We start from the raw sequence: 20,971 nt of genomic DNA, 5'->3' as shown, positions 1-20,971 counted from the left end.
AACCAGCAGGTGAGGACGTGGGTCCTGGCAGGAAGGGGTAAGACCCATAAGTACCCCACTGCTGAGAAGCACCCTTGCCCTGCTCGAATGACAGAGAAGACTGTATGAATTCTGCCTAGGCCAGTATCTCCAGAGTGGGGTGGCCACCTCAAAGGCGTTTAAGACCATCTAGCAGCACACAGATGAAATTTGTTAGAATTGTTATTTATTTTTATTCTTTAATCAAAAAGAAAGAAAAGAAATCATGTCTTATCAATATATACTCTAAATAGATTGATACACATAAATAATTTATAAACAAGTATACACCTGTTAAGTGTCTAGGCTCATTTCTATTTTTGCAGGGGTGCATCAGGCCACTGCTTACAGCCGCCTAGGTCGTGCACTGGACAACTCCAGGAGGAACTATTCAACTGCACAACTGTACAGTGCAGCCCAGGCACTTGGGCCATCAAAAAAAAAAAGGAGACCACTCTCTAGACTGGGCCATTCAAGTGCAAGGCTGATTGCCAAGCAGGGACCACGTCATTTCCTCCAAACTTGGCTCGTCGATTTCACAGTGTGCCATTTTTATGGTATCTTCAAAGCTAAAACCAACAGAAAAGACAAAAGGTATCTTAATTAGTATGTTTGGGAGGAGTGCAATGTTTTACAAGGGTGAACTCATTGGCAGAACTTCATTCAGTCCCCAAATACAACTGAGTGTTCTTTCCCATGAGAAAAAATGAATTCCTTCCTGAAAGAATTTCTTTCTTTCTTCTTTTTTAAAATATACCTTAAGTAAATGAAAAAGGAAAACCATCTGGTAAAATCTATAAGAGGAATCTGTCAGAGGCTGCCCAGAGGAATCCAGGCTGAGAAACAGACTTAGCTTTGATTTGCTTCTCTTTCTTCCCCACTGGCCATTTCTAAAAATTCTGCACAAAGATGATGACTGAAGCAGAAATAGGTCAGATATTGGAGGGAGAAAGTGACTCTGGTTTCCCCATGAAGCCTTCCCTCAAAAGCCCAGGCAGGGATCCGCAACATGCTTTGTAGGCCCACAGAAACCAGCCCAAGCAACTGTGGTGGCTTCTCACCTCTTGAATTTCATAGTTTATTTTCTATTTTCCTCCCCTAAATTTGGAAGTCTGACACAGAGCTGATCATTCTTAATTTGTCAAGTAGAGCCCTTTAAAAAAAATGTCACCACCTACTCTCACCCTCAGGTCATAAGAACATTTTAGCATTATAGAAAGGAACCACTTGCATAATAAGGGACAGTTCCTTACACGGAATAAATTTAGCTTTATGAAAAATGTGCTCATTTTTTCCCAGAAACACTGGTGGACCAGGAAAGATCTCACACTGGCATTTGGGAACGAGGGGTAGAGATCATCGCAGTCTTGTCACTACTGAGGTTTTGTTTCCCCAACTACCCTGCGTGCCCCTCCAGAACGGACGCCAGGCCTGGCTCAGCTGAGCTTCCCATGATCCTGAAGTTGGCCAAATGAAGCAAATGACTTCTAAAATCTAGACGAGAACTCAACAGTTAAAAGTGAAGAAAAGCAGAAGAAAACACAGGGGTAAATCTCCATGATCTTGTATTTGGAGTGAATTCTTGGATATGACACTTAAGCATGAGCAACAAAAGAAAAACAGATAAATTGGACTTTATCAAAACTAAAAAAACTTATGCAACAAAAGGCATTGTTAAGAAAATGAAAAGACAACCTACAAAATGGGAGAAAAGACTTGCAAATTATATATCTGATAAGGGTTTAATATCCAGAATATATAAAGAACTCCTACAACTCAATCACAAAAAGACAACCCAATTTTTAAAATGGGCAAATAGCACAAATAGACATTTCTCCAAAGAAGATATAGAAATGGCCACTAAACTCATGAAAAGATGCTCAACATCACAAGTCATTGAGGAAATACAAATCCAAACCATCTCACAGTACTAGGATGGATATACAAGAGGAAAAGAACAAAAGTTGGCAAAGACGTAGAGAAATTAGAATCATCATCTATTGCTGGTGGGAGTGAAAAATCGCACAGCTGCTGTGGAAAGTGGTTTGACAGTCCCTTCAAAAGCTAAGTGTAGAATTATCGCATGACCCAGCAATTCTACTCCCACATATATACCCAAAAAAATTGAAAACAGGGATTCAAATGGATATTTGTATGCCAATGTTTATTGCAGCATTATTTACAATAGGTAAAAGGTGGAAACAACGCAAGTGTCCACCGAGAAATGAGTAAATAAATAAAATGTGGTATATGCATACAATTCAGAATATGGAATACTATTTAGCCATGAAAATGAACGAGGCGCTGATAGATGCTACAATAGGGATGAATCTTGAAAACACTATGCTAAGTGAAAGAAGCCAGACACAAAAGGACAAATATTGCCTCGAAAAAATTTTGGAAATAGATAGTGGTGATGGTTGCACAACACTGTGAATGTAATTAATGCCACTGAATTGTACACTTAAAATGGTTAATATGACAAATTTTATGTTACCAATTTTACACACATATAAAATGTTATAAATTTTTTATTTTACCAGATTTTTAATGTAAAAAAATAGTGACAGAGGGGCCGGCCCGGTGGCGCAAGCGGTTAAGTGCACACGCTCCGCTGCGGCGGCCCGGGGTTCGCCGGTTCGGATCCCGGGCACGCACCGACGCACTGCTTGGTAAGCCATGCTGTGGCGGCGTCCCATATAAAGTGGAGGAAGATGGGCACCGATGTTAGCCCAGGGCCGTCTTCCTCAGTAAAAAAAGAGGAGGATTGGCGGATGTTAGCTCAGGGCTGATCTCCTCACAAAAAAAAAAAAAAAAAAATAGTGACAGAAAACAAAATACTTAAAGGCTCAAGCATTGGAGTCAGACAGACCTGGGTTTGGAACGCCACCCCTGCTACCGAGTGGGTGTATGACCTTGACTAAGTTACTGGACACACTCAGCCTCAGTTTACTCTCCAGCGAAATGAGCACATTTTATCCGACTCAGAGGCCTGCTGCAAGGACTGGATAATGTACATAGAGCTCAACACAGTGCCCAGGATGTGTGGTGAGCATTCAGTAACTAGTAGCTTTAAAAGAAAAACAGCCACATTTCTCGAGGATCTTATGTTTAAAATGGATGGCATACCCACTTCTGACTTAAAATGTTCCTGTTGTGTCCCACTGCATTTGGAACGAACCCCAAGTGCTCTGCTATGGCCCACAGAACCCCTCACCCCCGACCCCTCCAACGTTCTCTTGGCCACTGCTTCCCACCTTCTATCAGTTTCTCGAAACGCCGAGCTCTTGCCCACCCCAGGGCCTTCACGTCTGCCCTTCCCACTGACTCTGTCTCAAGCTTTAGACCTTCGTGTCAATGCTACCTGTTCCCAGCGGTCCTCACTGACCTTCTCACCTGAACCCACACCACCGCCACCCCTCCAGGGTCGTCTCTAGCACAGAGTCCCACTTGTTTCCTTTCACAGCCCTTAACACAACTGATAATCGTTTTCTATGTTTCCATTTACTAGCTTGTAGTCTGTCTCCCTTGCATGACCATAAGCTAGGAGGAACCACATCTAACTTGTTCACAGCTGCTAGGGAAGGGCCTGGCACGCAAGAGGCGCTTAATAAATACTTGCTGAATGAATCGGCCCTAACTCGAGGGCCACCCTCCCTTCAATAGCCCAATATTTCCATCCAGTGGGGCCAGCTCGGAGCTATGAGCCAGAGGAGCGGGCCTCGCCCCCCAGTTTGCTGATATCAGAGCTGGGGCACTTTCTATCCCATGGTGAAGTGTCTAGCACAGTCAGTCCAGGTGACCTGACGTGGGTCCAAATTCCTTGGCTCCAGCCCCGCCTTGTCCAGCCACATGATTTCTCCGCTCTGATCAGCAACTATGCCTGTGGGGTGTGGCTCACGCCTTACTCCCTCCCTACGTTCACCCCAGGGCAAGCACTACGTCCTTCGTCCTTCTAGGCTTTCTAAGAACTTATAAATAGTAATAACTCCTGGGTTGGGGCAGCACTGACAGGATACAAGTCATCTGCAACTTTTGTAAGACTTTGTTCTTAAAGGTGGGAGGCTAAGTAGGGTCTGCTTCACTCCAGCAGAGAGCAAAGCCTGTTCCTCCCTGAACAGCAGATTTGTCCATCTCCGACCCAGCCACGGAATACTGTCGGCCTCCGTTTTACGCCGGAATTCCCTAAAATGCCTTCACTGGCATTTCTCTTCATTTCAATGAGCAAGCCCACCTCTGCCCTCCCTAGCTCTCTGTACTAACTTTATAGGTAATGTCCAGAGTACTGTATCATCTTAGCCAAAGGGAATGATCCCAGGGAAGCCCATTTACATCCTATCTGCCAGGTCAGCCAGCTGGCTCCTTTTCAAGGACTCTGTGTGTGGTAGACAGAATATGGGCCCCCAAAGACGTCCACATCCTAATCCACAGAACCTGTGAAAATGTTACCTAACATGGCAGAAGGGATTTTGCAGATGTGACTAATTTAAGGATCTTGAGACGGGAAGAGTATGCTGGATTGTCCGGGTGGGCCCAATGCAATCACAGGACCCTTATAAGAGGGAGGTAGGAGGGTCAGAGTCAGAAAAGGACATGTGACGACAGAAGCAGAGACCGGAGGGATGTGCCTTGAGGATGGAGGAAGGGACCATGACCCAAGGAAGGCAGGCCGCCTCTAGAAGCTGGACAAAGCAAGGAAACAGATCCTCCCCTGCAGCATCCCAAAGGAACGCAGGCCTTCTGACACCTTGATTTTAGCCTCATAAGGCTCATTTCACTGACCTCCAGAACTGTAAGACAATAAACGTGCAGTGTTAAGTTACTAAGTTTATGGTAATTGTCACAGCATCCGTAGGGAACTAATACACTATGTCCTCTCAAAAAGGTTAGGCCCGGCCAGTGGTGTAGTGGTTAAGTTCACATGCTCTGCTTCGGCGGCCCAGGTTCCTACCCCACCCATCAAGCCATGCTGTGGCAGTGACCCATAAACAAAATAGAGGAAGACTGGCACAGGTGTTAGCTCAGGGCCAATCTTCCTCAAGGAAAAAAAAAAAAAGAGGAAGAATGGCAACAGATGTTAGCTCAGAGTGAGTTTTCCTAAGCAAAAAAAAAAAAAAGGTTAACCCACAGCAAGTCAGTTAATCACTCTGTTCCTCAGTTTCCCCACTGAGCACAGTGTCAAGAGTGTGGGTGAATTGAGGAATTCATTCTTTTATTCCACAAGTATTTATTGAGTGTCCAGTATGTCCCAGGTAGGACGCTCGGTGCTGGGATACAATGAGGAGAAAAGCAGACGCCATCCCTGGCCTCATGGAACTCACAGTTTCATAGAGGATTAGACATTGCATAAATGACCCCACAATGACATAATCACTAACTGTGATGAGGAAAATTTAGGATGCTACAAGAACAAATGAATGGTCATGAAGAGACGTCAGCATCAAATCTACAAAGTTCACAGGATTAGAGGGATTTAAATAAAATCACAGATAGAAATCTATCTATTTGCCAAGATAACACCACTTCCCAGGAATATAGAAGGCATGGAGGAGGCAATAGTTTTAATGGTTTCGTGACTCAGCCCTTTCTCCTCTAGTCTGGCAAATCCTCCCCCAGCTTGAAGAGAGACAGAAAAGTGCCCTCAAAATATATGTATAAGAAATAAATAGATAAGTGTACTATTCTATGAGACATATCTAAAATTGACCAGCTGAAGAGATTCAAAAATGCAATAAGCAGATAAGAGCAATCTCCTGGACTGTTTTTCCTCCATTTATAAGAATTACATTTGCAGAAAGGACACATTGGTCATCTGGCTTTAGCTGTACAAATATCAGGGAATTTCAATATGGTGCTGAAGGTCTGCTCCAGACACTAGGATTTACAGAAATACCAACAGCAACAGGAGTTACCGCATGTTTTCACACACGTATGCCAAAGCACTCGGCATTTGTTTAGCTCAAGTGCTTTTACACGGGTTACGCGGTTTAATCTTCAAGATGACCCAATGAGGCAGGTAACACGTATTCTTTTAGGTTAAAGTGATCTAGTCCAACCTCTTCACTTTACCAGTGGGGAAAATGAAGGGAAGAAGCAAAGAGAAATGCCAAAGAAGTTCTTTAGGGAATGAATTCTGGGGGGAAAGCGAGGCCCACAGAACTCCAGGCCTAGGGAGGAGGGGAGCAAGCCTGCTGCTTAGGGGGACAGGGGCCAGGACAACCTCCAGCCTCCCCAGCTACTGGAGTTGAGCAAACCTTACTTCACCTTGCACAGAAAGAACAAGGCCTTACAAACGCTGCAGATGAGTTTTATCCCGTCAGTGCTTCCCAGGCAATGAGCACGAATAAAGCACGAAGAACTCACGAGCACGCCCTGGGATTAACCAAGGCACCCAACGGTCAAGCACATGCCTGTAACCACAAAGCAAAATCGAGCTTCCAGAGTCCCGGCACCACACACGTTCCTTCATCCCTCACTCTTCCATTGGATAAAACATTATTTTTTCTTTATAAAACACTACACATTTTAATATACAAGATTCCTTATGAAAGCTTCAAAAAACAAAATCATAAATAAAGGAATAAAGAGCATTCAGAAGTAACCTTAATATCTTGTTGACCGTCCTTCAAGTTGTCTCTTCCAGGGACATACGGACCCATGTGCAGATATGGGTAGATGTGTACACTGTCTTCTGACCTCTCAGAAGTGGTGACATTCTTTCTAGGTTTTGGTTTAGAAACTGCTTTCTTTCTTTACCTAGATCATAGACATTTCTCTTGACATTGAGTAGTCTTCAAAAGAGATTTTAAATTGCTGCATAGTTGTGCTACGTCTACAAGGGCTCCCTCCCTGCTTTCTAACCAGGGTGAACAAATATTAAGTGAGTTGCAGAGTGCCTTGGTATCAGAAGCTTTGCTCAAGCCCCTCTCTCACCTGCCATGCTTAGGGGCAGCCATCCTCCTAGCTCCTATCCAGAGTGGACAGTCCAGTTATATTGGTCCAGCTCTGCTTCTTCCAGAATTCACTTTGGAAAATGTGAGACATTTAACCTCTTCATCCTGTTTCATCAACGGGAATCCAAGGCAATGACAACAATGCGGACCGACCAGCACAGGTCCAGCTTCCACACACGTGGTGAACAAGTGAGTGGATGGGTGTAAGTGGCTGTCGTCGTCATGGTTATTTCACACAGCCCCGCGTCAGCCTGACAGTTGGCATTAAGGCGCTCCAATCCCGATCTATTTCTACTGCTGACGAGATGGAGAACACATCCTCCTTCACACAGCAGGATCTTAACTCCACAGGATGGCAGGGGGAGCAATGGTGTCCCCTTAGCACAGTCTCCAAGCACCACGTTTTCAACACCAGATTTTAAGGAAATATGTTGACATGATGGCTGTTAAGGTCAATCTGAAAAAACTCAGAGGATTCTTTATAAAAACAAGGATCAGCCTGTTCCATACATGACTGAAACATCAGTTGTTTCAAGACTGTTCAGTTGTTCCAAGACCACCCCAGAAGGTGGCAGAGAAGGGCACTTTTATCACGTGACCGCTCCTCCTTAAGGTTAGACTCTTCCTTTCTGCCTGTCAAAAACCCCACAGTCCCCCATACACCCACATTTAACTAAAATTTCTACTGAGTTTTTACCACCCTGCATTCTATAAACCTCCTGAGCCCAGAGGGAGGAAAAAGCCGTATGAATCAGAGAGACATACAATGAGGCAGCCGGGCTCCTTGCTCATCCGCACTTACTCCGCCTCCTGTGCTATCCCAACTCCCCAGATCATATCTAACCAGCACAAGACATTCCCCACCGCCTGAGGGTCTGACCGCCCACTCCACTGGGCCAATGACGACAGACAGGCGAATCCCAGGCAGGAAGGACTGTGAGTCAGGGTTCCTGGGGCCCTTGGTGACTCTGTATCTCCTCCTGAGCCTTTGAGAACCAACCCACCACTGAGGGACCCTCAGTTCCAGCCTGGCTGGATTCTCAACCTCAGTGACCTCGGTCTTCCCCTCTCACATGTCCTCTTGTTAATGAGATAGTGACAGCTGGAGAGTCAAGGCCTACATCACCCCCTTTGGGTATGCGAGTAATAAAACTTGGATTGGACTCCCTAGAAATCTGGTTTTTAGACACTTGTACACTGTGGAGGGGTAGGGAGGCAAAAATCAGGTTGTCACTTCCTTTCCCTCCTCATCCTTTATTCCACACACGCCTCCACACGGTGGCTCTTCGTTCATCCTCCTCTACTCCCTGGGTCCCAGCACCCCCTGGGAATGTACCTGAGCCTTTGGCACAGTCCAGCTCATTGAATCCTCACAGCCACCCTTCCAAGTAGGTATTATTGTCTGCATTTAGCAGATGAGGAAACTGAGGAACAGAGAGGGTAAATGAAATGCCCCAGGTGGCACAGCTTTCAGATGAAAGAAGAAAGATCAGAACCCAGCACTTTCTGGGGCCAAAGTCTTGTTCCTTCCAAAACACTACCTTGATTCTAGAGAGCTCACGCCTCTGACTTCACAGATTAAGAATGCAGCAGCGGTGAAGTGGACACACTTGGGAATCTGACTGCCCAAATTTTAATCCTGACTCTGTCCCTCTTTTATGCTGCTGGACAGTTGTAGAGAGAACACCTTACTGCATTGTTTCTCCAGAGCCTCAAGTGGGTGGACACGGATTGATGGGGTTGCTGATGTCCCTGCAGTTGAAGAGGGCAATGAGCATAAAGGGCTTTGGAAGAAAAAGTGCGTATTTGTCAAAACATTACCATTATTCTCTGCAGGATAAAAAACCATCACATCTTTGGTTAAGACACAGATGGCTAAGGGAGCGAAGGGGTGAGTAGTAATGTCTCCTCCAGAGGCCCACACATACAAGGCATGTTCAAGCATCTGCTTGCATTTGAATCATGGCATTCTGGGCTCCTCCCCTTGCTTCTAGATTTCCTAGTCTCTTTTTTTAACACCCCCTCTTCAGACACCTATTTAAATAGGACATACCTCACCTCCTGCTGCTTCTCTTCTAGAAATAGAAATTCTACTTTCATAGCTGAAGGGAACAAACCCCAAACTTCAGCCTCTTGGAAGAGCTGCCAGTTGCCATTATCCTCGACAACTGTGGTGCTAAAAACCCTTGAAGGACAGCTGCTTCTGGGTTATTTCAAATGTGTGATACAAGCTGAATAGATCTGAGTTTTTATTAGCATTGGCTACTAGAAAAATAATTTAATAAGGCAGCTAAAAGTATTCAGCAACAGAACTCAGCAAATATTATATCAACCAAAGCATTAGAATGGCTAAGTTAAAAACAATAAAACTTAAGCTACACCTAAAAATCCAATCTGGATTTCCCTGGATCCAAGAAGTCTATCAACTACCCCATCTGCCCCCAATCTTCCATACTTGCAAAACCTCCTGAGTCAGAGTGTGTCAGGGCTACAAGGGAGTCTTGGTTGGCCACATCAACCTCCTCGCTGATAGCTTCCAGAGTTGTGTGTCTTACAGCCAGGTTCACTGATGCCAGGCAGAAGCCAGATTTTTCTTCTACCAGAGGCAGGTGGCCAACAGCAGATGTCAAGCGTGGAGGGATACTGAGCGAGGGTGATGCATTTACAGTGGTATGTCTGATGATTCGCTAAGCCCTAAGCTGGCAACAGCTTCAAGCAGGCAAGCCCTTCTTATAGTTGCTTCCCTCAGCTCTGCAAGCCAGGACAAGATGAAGGGGAACTTCTTTTTGCCTGAGGATTCCTGGCTGGCTCTGCCCTTGAATCACAACAGGTGGTCACGAGCAACACCTCATGTTTGGGAGGCAACATCATCGACCAGAATCACCACCTCTGCAAGACCGTCCCCTCAGCCCCTGCAAGAAACTACCACTCGTCCTATTTCAAACATGGAGAAACTAAGGCACAGCATGTGGAAGGCACTTACCCTAAGGTTGGAAGGTGGATGCTTAATAAAACCAAGGGGAGAAGGCAAGTCTCAAAGAGAGAAACTTACGGTGAATCTTTAGGGAGTTTTCTTTCTGACACAGTCACAGATGAATAGGATAGGACTGTGGACTGCGGTGAAGTGGGTCTCAAGAGGACCATGTAACTTCCACCCTACTCTAGATAGGACACCCAGTGCTCCTCAATTCCTCGTGAAATGTGTGCCAGTGGGGAAAATAGCAGAAAGGAGAGGAGTAGAAGGTGACTTCCATTTCCTGAGTAATCCTTCTTTGCAAGGCATTATACTAAGCATTTTAAATAGATTATCTCATTTAACATCTGCACTAAACCTATAATCAAGACACTATTATCCTCAGTCTACAGGTTGGAAGGTGGTAAGGCCACATTAAGGAGGTTAAGTAACTTGCAAAGAAAACCAGCCATAAATGACAGAGCCAGGACTCAAATCCTGGCCCATATTTTAAACCATAATATTCTACACCCTATATATATACATATTCATACAGACACACACATAAATATATACACATCCACACCTACACTTTATTCTTCTGTGTACATGTATATTCAACTTGAACACATCCATACCAAGACACCTATATCAAAGATGAATTCCATAAATATGGCAAGCAAGGGCTGAATCTTTGCTGAGAAGCTCTTGGGTTACTCAAGTCTCCTTAGGCAGGATGCCCTTTAAAGGAACAGCTGGTTTTATTCCTCACCCATTGCTACTGTAGTCATCCAATATAAAACAAGTCTGGGCAGAGAGAGGAGGCAGGCAATGTTGGGGCCAAGGGAGAAGCTGTGTTGCATGACAACAAGAACAATATTTAGCAAAGGGAGGAATAAAGTAGTTCCCAGAAGCAGCAAACAACGGGTTGATGAACAGCTCAAAGTCATGTGCTGTCTCTATGGATACAGCACCAGTGTAAACAGCCCAGACCACTTCCGGGTTGTGAAAATCAGGGTCACGGTGACTGGCCTATACCAGAACACAAGGGTAAATAACAAGGGGTTGGAGACAAGCCTCTCTGTGTGTGTGTGTGTGTGTGTGTGTGCATGCTGGGGGAAGAGGGAGGGGAGGGTCACTGGTGATGAATGGAACTTGGACTCAGAGCCTCCAGGGATTAGAAAGATGCTCAAATATTCTCCTTATTTTTGAAGAGGAGACAGCATGACTGTCACCAAGGATAAAATCTAGTTGGGAAGTCAAGTCACAGCTTTTACCACTCCCCAGAACTGGCACATCACCATGCATGCTCATTAATCAGATCCACGCCTCAGTTTGCCCAATGAGCCCAGACGAATCACATTACTTTCAGTAACTTGAAATGAGTTTTCTTGAGGAACCATGCAGGTCAATGCTGGTGAGGACTTTGCTCACAGCGACATGGATGGGATCATCTCCATGGTTCTTTCAACATCTCAGCAAGCGTTAAGTGACCAGGGCGTCAGACTTCCTACCCATCCCTCAGCAGAAGTCTGAAGAGAAGCCCATGTTTTGCAGACTTTCAAATTCCCTTCTTACCCTATCCTCTATATAACGATGATATATTCTTCAATGTTTTATTCATTATAGGCAAGAGACCAGAGTTTTCCAAACTATATTCCACAGAGCACTAATTCCACTGGATGGTATAAGGTATTACACGAAAAAGGATTCTGTGACCAAACAACTTCGTAAAATGCTAATGACAGCTTTCTTTATTGCACGGCTTTGCAGAGTCTATAGTATACTTTGTATGTAGTTAATCTCCACATCCCCTAGACTTACTTCATCATAACATCCTAGGTTTTGTTTATTTTTGCTGAACATCTCCCAGGATTAGTATTCCATGAAACCTACTTTGGGAAATGCCAGGCTGGACCATAAACTCTCTCGACAGATTGCAAGTGCTTACAGAAAAGGACTTTGTCTTATCCATCATGGTATCCCCAGCACCTAGGATCATGCCTGGCACCTGGTAGGTGCCTGATAAAGTTTGCTGAATAAATACACAAATGTGGACATGTGAAGCATGTGTGATTCTCAGGGTAAGGTTGTTTGTGACAAAGACTGATGTTAGAAATGTCTGTTGCTGTGACCTCTTGAAGTCTCTATTCCGCAGTACCGGGAATCCACTGGGCCCATTATTGCTCAATATTTTGTTTATCGTAGTTTCTGTCTCATTTCCATAAAGGCTTGGGATGCTCACTTGTTCTGTTCTACCAGTGAGTTGGCCCGGGAAGCCAGGCTTCCATAGAAGGGAGGCCGAACACCATTCAGAAGCAGGCAGTCAACCACCCACTGGGAGGCAGAAAGCCAGACCAAGAAGTCCTGCAACAAAAATTCTTTACACCAGCCAAGCCCTTCCTCTGCTTGCATCCAGGTGAGCCGAGGGTATACTGGAAAACATGGGAGAAGATGTTACCACCTGGAAGCCAAGCTCAGGCAACTTGTCCTTGGACATCTCAGGGGTTCTCCACCATCACTGCTGACTCCTGAGGTGGGATCCCAAGACACGGGGGATTAATTGATCACCTTCAAAGGAACTCTATTAAGTAAATGGACACGGAACTGGCTTTGAGAAGTTCGACACATTAGTTCCTCGGAGTCCTCAAATGATTCACTTGATTTGAAGCAGATCAGGCCAATATCCCCCTCCATCTAGTGGTTTTCCATTAAATTGGCTGGAAATTTTTTTAACTGATCATGAATTCAGCTTATGAGGACAATCGCTGTATCTCCCATGAGCTAATGTGTTGCCTGAATGTGTTCCTCACTCTATTCTGGCAGCAGCAGCCCTGGTTTTCCAATCACCAAACCAACTGACCAGACTTCTACGTATACAGATACTTGCTGCCAAACCACTAACTCAACCTCTGAGACAGCCAGAACCTCAGAGAGGGCAGTGATAAAGACAAGCCTCTGCAGGAATAAAGGCATTTCCCCCACTGCAGAGAAAGACAAATGACAGAAATAGATGTCTTCATTTGCTGTTCAGCCGAGGGGGGCACTGCTCTTAACCTCTTGACCTAAGACCCAGGACATTAGTGTCTGGTAGACAGTACATCCTCATTCAAGGTTGAAATGAATTGGTTAAAACCCATCTTAGTATTAATGGAAGGGGATCGTGTCTGTCCCCTGCTATATCCATCAACTGTGCTATGCCAAAAAAGAAAAAATGGTTCCCCTTATTCGTTCCAGGCCTGCTCCCCCTGTTCCATAGCCTAAGAGTTTACACATTGATGATCTTGACAGAATCAATTCATAAAGGAGCAGAACTACATCGTGTCAGGGCCAGATTTGAAGCACATATCCTTAATTCTGTCCCTTGACAAACAGACATAGGATTTTGATTTAAAAAGTTGACCATGGGACAAAGAAATTCTCACTTATCGCGTCTAATCAGAGTGAGATGCATGAGCCTGTGGACAGCTATCCCGGAAACTGGTTGGCTTTCTGGTCTGCTTAGCATCCCTCTTTCCTTTAGGGAATGGCTCCTCTTGGGTTCCACACGTTGATGGCCCTCTCTGTGACCTCGGGGGGTTGCTGTCTCTCTCCTTTCTCCAGCATCCACTATGCCTCCACACCGGTGAGCACACGACCTTACTCAGGCCATTTTGAGTACTTGAAATGTCCAAGAGATAATCAGATTTCTTTACTAACACCACGGTCTTTTCTGATTCGGCCAAAATACAGCCAGCAGATCTACCAGAGTTGGGTCCAGTGCTTACTGTGGTAGAGTTGTGTAGGGTTTCAGGGCACGCATCATGGAGTCAGATTGTCTGGGTTCAAAACACAGATGTCCAGCTACGGGACCTGGGCAAGTACTGAACCTCTCTCTGCCTAAGTTCCTCCACGCGTGAACTGGGGATCATAACACTTCTACTTACCTCCCAGGTGTTGTGAGGATTAAATAAATACATGTAAAAACATATAGGAGAGTGCTTGGTATTCACCACAAACTCAATAAACTATTTGGGATCAAGTTCTTTAGATATGATAGGATGGGAGGCCCCTCAAAGAGGCTTCCATCATTGGTGTTTCCATCATCGAGGGTGAAGAATTTGATGTGCAACCCCGACCTACTTACTACCTACTCTCAACTTACTGCCTACTCTGACCTACTCCACTCTCAACCTCACCTACCCTGACCTACTCCACTTTCAACCCACATGGGCTCTCCGTCTGTCTCACAGATAATTGCAACCAGAAAAATGAAAGGACTGGGTTGCGTGGAAAGTAGCAGAAAGTCCCATTGATGAAGAAAGTGGGATATCCCCAGCCAACTCTGCTTCTCTGCCTTCCTTCAGTGGTGTTCTTTACAGGTATGAGGTTTGGTTTTCTCTACACTTTTACTTCTTTCTCTCTATTATAAACCTAATGCTCTGTCCCAGACCTTATGACGACTGACAAACAGAATTTCTTAAACATAGACCAGGCTTGGAACCTGATAGACTTTCTGCCACTGGTCTGGTAGCTTTCAAAGCTCCAGCTGGCCCTGGGTCCTCTGCCCTGGAATTCAGGAACCAGAATATGTAAACACTGTGTTTCCCTCCCCTTTAAAATAAAATAAGAGGAGAGGGAACTGGGCTATTGCGACTTGCAAATAGCCACAGAGTGAGGGTGACACATCCTCCCACATGGGGGGAGTAGGGCACAATCTTCCCTCACTTATCATTGAAATGGCACTTTTCCCAGTTTGCACACACCCCAAATAACCGCAGCTTCTAGAGCTGGTCTCAGGGGAGGCAGGTAGAGAAGTTTTCTCTTGCATTGCGATTGGCCGCTCCTAGTGGGGCAGATGGAAATAATTTTCTGACTTAAGGCCAGGCATTAGGTCCCCCAGACACCATTATCTCAGCCATTTCTGTCTAGCCAGTGTAACCCAGCTGTAGATAAGTTTAAGTGAAACCCGCACTTCATGTCAGTGGCATTCCAAAGCCCTCCCTAAGACTTCTGGATATTTCTGAGGGACTTACACGCTCTAGGTCACCTCTGCCTCTGGGCTCCCATATCCAAAGGTACTTTGTCCTCAGCTTATTGACCCCACGTAACACCCAGCCTCACCCTCAGTTTTCACGAAAATCTCGCTCTCAAGGGCATTCAGGAGAGAAAAACATTTTACCAAAGAGTTGGTGGTCACAGAGGTGAGATTATGTGCCACAAAATACACTCATTAGAACATATTTACATTCCTTCTTTTACAAGTCCTGCCAGCTACTCAATCCTCACTTGTGTTTCTCCCCATTCAGCACCCAGCTTCCACCTTCTCTCCTTCACTCTCCCTTTCTGCCCAGACCCTCTCCGGAATGGAGATCAAAAACTCAAATGCTAGTAGGGACCAGCAGGGAACACACACGTGGGTCGAGAAGGTGGGGCGTCATGCCACAGAGAGGACCTGGCCCGCCTCAAAGCGTTCAGGTTCCAAACATTCTTAAGCACTGTGTCCTAAATATTTCTGCAGGCCTTGCAATCTAAAGGTTGCCACTTGGCAGAGCTTCCGCTCTATAGTCTCCCTCTTTGCCACTGCCACCCAAGATAGAGCAACAGTGCCACCAAAACTGAAGCCAGCAAGGACTCTCCCCCAGCATGTGCGTCCTGAAGCCGTGCCAAGATCAGATGTGTATCAGCATAATCAATGCATCTGATAGATGAGACATGTGGCTTTAAGTCAGCCAGGTACCAGGGGAGCTGAAACTCAGGAATTAGACAGTCTGGGCTCGCCCCAGGCTCCACTAATCTGCCTATGTAGTCTTTTTTATCATTATTGCAGCAAAAAAAAAAAATATATAAAATTTACTATTTTAATCTCTTTTAAGTGTACAGTTCAGTGGCTTGTGCAACCATAACCACTATCCATCTCCAGAACTTTTTCATCATCCCAAATTGAAACTCCACACCCATTAAACAATAACTCCCTGATCCCTCCTCCCCCCAACCCCTGGTAAGCTCTTTTCTACTTTCTGTCTCTATGAATTCGAGCGAGGAGGAAGGAGTGGCAAGAAATGAGGTACCTCATATAAGTAGAATCATACAGTATTTGTCCTTTTATGTCTGGCTTCTTTCACTTAGCATCACGTCTTCAAGGTTCATCCATGTTGTAGCACGTGCCAGAACTTCATTCCTTTTTAAGGCTGAATAATATTCCATTATATGTATACATCACGTTTTGTTTATCCATTGATGGACATTTGGATTGTTTCCACCTTTTGGCTATTGGGAATAACGCTGCAATGGACATTGGTATGCAAATATTTGTTCAAGTCCCTGTTTTCACTTCTTCTGTGTGTATACCCAGAAGCGGAATTGCTAGATCAAATGTTTAATTTTTTGAGGAACTGTGCCTGTGTATCCTTGAACAGGTCACAGACCCTCTGAAACCTCATCTGTAAAATGAGGATAATAATAACTCCTACTTATTAGGGCGGTCTAAGAATTAATGCACGTAAAGCATTCGGCTCAAAGACCGACCACATCACAAATGCTCATAGATGTTTAATCTCATCCTTCTCTGAAACTAATGTCCTCAAACTCAGTGATCTCTCAAGTCACTCCCAGCTCGCCAAAGCCACGATCCCACCATCAAGAATATAGATCAGGGGAACACCCTCTTCGTGGTCCCCACAAAAATCCACCCCTGCCAAGAAGGCCCAATTTTCATAGCTGTCTCCTTGGAATTTGCTAACACATCCCATTATAAACCAACATCTCATTTTTCTCGGCACTCCTTCCTCCTCGCTTTCTCTCCACATTCCCTTTCTCAGCTGACTGCTCCTGCCCACGGAGTATGTGTGCTTCAAATTATCTTCCCCAGTTGACTTGATGTTCGTTCCACCAGCTAATGTCTGTTGGAAGCAACACTTGTGAAGTTATCCGTATTAAGGTTTCATTCTCGAGAGGTACATAATTTCGATGAGTTTTTCCTCTTAGGCTGAATCCCCCTGGCAGGGCTCCCGCGCTGTGGCAAAGGCGGTGGAGCTGGGTTTCTCCCCTCACATGCTGTCTGTGTTGGGTTATCACTGGCTTCGCGTCTGGATTCTCATCCTCACGTGGATCCCACGCCAACGGACAACAACCATCTCCCATGCCACCCCAGTGGATGTTTACATTGCATCAGATACTCTTTTTAGAAAAGTAATTAGAGGAAATATGCTTCCAAGCTTTTCTTGACGGGGCCAGATTCAGAATTCCAGCAGGGAGTGGACTCGCTCACTACTTGAAGAAATATTTTCCTTCTCCACTCCATTCCTCCGTCTTCCCTCTAAATAAGAACGCTCAATCACTGAAATATCCTCATTAGACGCATGAAGCTGCTCCCTGGTTCAGTCAGCAGCATGGCTGCCAAGAAACCACACGCCCTCCCTGAAGCTTTTCCATAGCAAAAGGTGAAAGACATTCCCGGGTCAGGAATAAACGGGTTTTTCAGATCCTGGGCAAACACAAAAGGCGGCAGCTGAGCTTTGGTTTTTAGCTTTTCCGGGTTGAGCTGTCTCACCTGCTACATTTAAAAAAAAAAAAGCAACAGGAGAGCATCAATGCAGCCATGAGGAAGCCGGTCCTCTGAGCCCTGATGCTCTGGCAAGGGACCAGGCTCCTCTGGAGTTGGGCTAGGACCACCACACCCCAGAGGTTCTGCTCCAAAAGGCAGAGATGGAGCAGGGCGGAGTCTTAACGCAAAGTAGTGTCCATGCCCCAGGGCAAGTGTCTGGGGTTATGGATCCTCAGGCCCCTCATGGGCCCCTTCTTCCTTCATTATTGTCTTTGGGCTGCTCCAGATGAGGCAAAATTCAAACAAAACACTCTCCAGCTTGAGAGGGAATCACCAAAGAAGATTTCACCTGGGGCAGGCAGGCGACAGGTAGATGGCAAGTATTGACCAAAATGGGGTTTTTTTGTGTATCTCGGCTCTTTGTTTATCCGGAAGGGATGTGCCTTATGGTGGAGTTCCTCTTCTATACAGTAGCCCTCACCACCCCAGTTACCCTGTTTCCTTCTCTGGCACTTGTCTGCTATTTGCAACAACAGAGCACCCACCTCTCAGGCAGAGACAGGTGACAGGTATCTAGCCCACAAGGGGAGCAGCGAAGGTTCCCACACTCTTTGCTCCTGCACAAAGTTGCCCCGTTGTGTCATATCTGCACTTGTCAGCCTGCCCTTACCTCATGAGGTCTCACCTGAGCACCTGACACCTCGCCCCTCGCCATAGAAGGACAGATGCCCCTAAGAAGTCCCCACTTCCCCGCCTGCCAGCCCCTGGCTTCTGCCCTCAGCTGCATCAAGAGACTCCCAGGAGCTCCTTGTCTCCTTTCAACCTCTCTCGCCCAGGGAGCCCATTTGACATGGGGTTTGTGGCTCAGAAAATGACATGTGAAAAACACAGAAGCCAGAACTCTTTCTAAACAAACACTGCGTCCCCAGAAACAACTTACACTTTTAACCCCGGCTTTGTTTCCTCTTTCTCCTTCTTATCAGGAAGGAAGTGAATCCATGCTGAATGGGTACATCTCCTACACTGGGGTCTGTGCTGAAAAGATGTGACTGTGACATTTCATGCAGCAAGACCCCCGGGAGGAACACCGTGGCCCAAGCCCTGATCCTCATGCATTCGTGTCTCTCCTTCCCGCTCACCTCTGAGGGGCTGTTGCAGGGGAAACAGCTCTTCAAGTCAGAGTGGGTAACTCAGACGGGAGAGGTTCCCGGAGGTACTTGTGTGCCTTAACGAGGTAAAACTAAAAGGAGCAAGTAGCACTGGCGCTGGCACCCCTTCTTGAGGCAGTCCAGCCCCACAGCTGGGATGACAAAAGAGTGTCACATTCTCAGGGAGGGCGGCGGGCGCTCCCGCACCACCCGCCAAGCCCCCAAGACTGTGACTAGAGGAAGCCACCCCCGCGCCCGCCAGCACCACCTCCTGGGACTGCCCAGTCCCCTGCCCTCTAGACCTAGGCGAGAATGCCTCCTCCTGGGGGCCCTGCACGCGACTCACAGTACCTCTCGGCAAGGACGAGATGAGCAGCAGCTGCAGGAAGGCGAGCCCCAGCTGCGGCCACCAGCGCAGCTCCATCGTGCCCGCGGCGGTGCCCGCGCCACTGCCGGGAGGAGCGCGGAGGCAGGGCGGGCGGCTCTCACAGGGCCCTCCCCGGGCCCCAGCTGAGCGGGAGCTCGGGTTTCAGCTGGCCAGGCTCTCCCATCCTCATCCGAGGGGAACCACCTCTGCCAGAGCGACGTCAGCCCGAACCTCTCCTCTCCGCCTTAACCCTTGCGGGGCCGGAAGGTACGACCGCGCAGGGAGACGCGGGCTGTGGCTGGAAGGGACGCTGCGGGGCGCGGTGGCCGGCCCAGGTCAGGCTGGACGCCCTCAGCCGCGTTGGGGGAGCGGGCAGCTGGCAGCACCCTGAATGCGGGCAGAGGTAGGCGGGGCTGTGCGGCCGCCCAGGTGATGCCTGAAGCCCCACCTCCACCCCCTACTCCCACCAGGAGCCTGTGATGGGAAGGCCTCTGCCTGATTAAAAGCATGGCCTTGGGGGATGGGGCGCTGGGAATGGGATAAAAAAGCCACCCAACCTTCCTCCCCCCCACCTCTATCCCCCAGTTCTCCTCCCCTCTCAGCTTTTGCTTCCGCTGATCACAGTTTGGAAACCTTATCCTCTGCATCTAAAGGCTGCTGGAATAATGCGTCTTCCATGATGCCCATCACGGTGACTTGAGCAGAATAAACTGTTCCTGCCCACATGCCAAGCCTGGTATTAGGGTCAAGGATAAAAAACACACAGGACACTGCCTCCACTGTGAGGGCGTTCAGTCTAGGTACAGAGACAGCAAATGACATCTTGATTGAGGAGGAAGGATGCTTTACGAGATAATAGCTGACATTCTCAATTTCTCTGTGCCGGGCGTCTAGATACCTTACATGTATTAACTCACAAGAAATCTATCATCTCCACCTTACAGACAGGGAAACTGAGTCATTGGTAGTTCAATAGCTCATCCAAGGTCACACAGTGAGTAGGTGGCAGAGCCAGGGTTTGAACCCAGGCAGCTTAGGTCCAGAGGCTATGGTCCTAGCCACCAGGCTATACTGCTTCTTAGGATGCTGTGTATGCAGCATTTTATTTAACCATTATGGTCACCGTGTACAATAGATGGTATTGTACTCATAGCATGGATGCAGAAACCAAGAGCCGGAGATTAACTCAGAGACTTGCTCAAGGTCACTTGACTGGAAAAGGCAGAGCAGGACTCATACTGGGTGTAACTCAGGGAAGCGCTGGGCCTTCGGACCACGTTTGGTCCCGTTTGTACCATCAGATGAAGAACCAAAATTGGAAGAAGGAGTGATTATCCAGGCCCGGGGCAGGGGGAGGCTTCCCTGAGCTGGGGAAGCTCGACCTGGGCCCTGAGAGAGAGGTAGGGTCTCAATCCGTGGAGGGAGCGGGGGTGTGTCTGAATCCAGTGCCACTGGGAAATAATGAGTATTTACATGTCTATATTATAATTTTATATTTTTCCTTTTCCCCAAAGAATCCATGGCAATGTATATCATTAAAATGCATTTTAAACAGTTTTGATAAAAATATAAACAGTTTTTAAACAGTTTTGATAAAAATATATCTATATCAGAACAAAAGCCAACTCAAGAGGATAAACGGTACGTATAGTTTGGATATAGCAGAGAGCAGGAAAAGTGGAAGTGTGTGCTCAGGGTGTCTGGATTTTATTCTGTAGTTAAGGGGGGGCTCTGACAGTTGAGGAGCAGGGGGTGCTGGGCCCAAAGCAGACTCCTAGGAAGAAAAGTCACTCTGGTCTCCAGGCTGAGGGAGGAAGCCCAGGCCGGCAGAGAGGTCAGCTGGGGCTGTGGACGAAGGCCTGGAGCAAGGAGTGAGCAATGCAAGTGAAAAGGAAAACAATGGGAGAAATCATTCTCCCCCGGACAAGGGAGAATCCCCGGGACTCAGCGCACACACGGGATGGGCAGGAGCCCTGATCCAGATGCTCCTCTCGGGGAGAAAGTCCT

At 46.8% G+C, this 20,971-nt stretch overlaps 1 protein-coding gene across 1 annotated transcript in view; it reads right to left on the bottom strand.

The window, feature by feature from the left end:
* The window catches only part of PAMR1 (peptidase domain containing associated with muscle regeneration 1), a 71,471-nt gene extending 52,352 nt beyond the window's left edge, over positions 1–19,119 (bottom strand). Inside the window, exon 1 of the mRNA XM_058527660.1 lies at positions 18,949–19,119. Coding sequence (XP_058383643.1) covers positions 18,949–19,021 — 73 coding nt within the window. The 5' untranslated portion in view covers positions 19,022–19,119. The remainder of the gene's footprint in view (positions 1–18,948) is intronic.
* Between the last annotated feature and the right edge of the window lie 1,852 nt (positions 19,120–20,971).

The sequence above is a fragment of the Diceros bicornis genome, chromosome 31 (genome assembly GCF_020826845.1).
Source record: "Diceros bicornis minor isolate mBicDic1 chromosome 31, mDicBic1.mat.cur, whole genome shotgun sequence".
In the NCBI taxonomy this organism is placed as follows: Eukaryota; Metazoa; Chordata; class Mammalia; order Perissodactyla; family Rhinocerotidae; genus Diceros; species Diceros bicornis.
The sequence above is the reverse complement of the archived record's forward strand: the minus strand, read 5'-3'. Positions and strand labels throughout refer to the sequence as shown.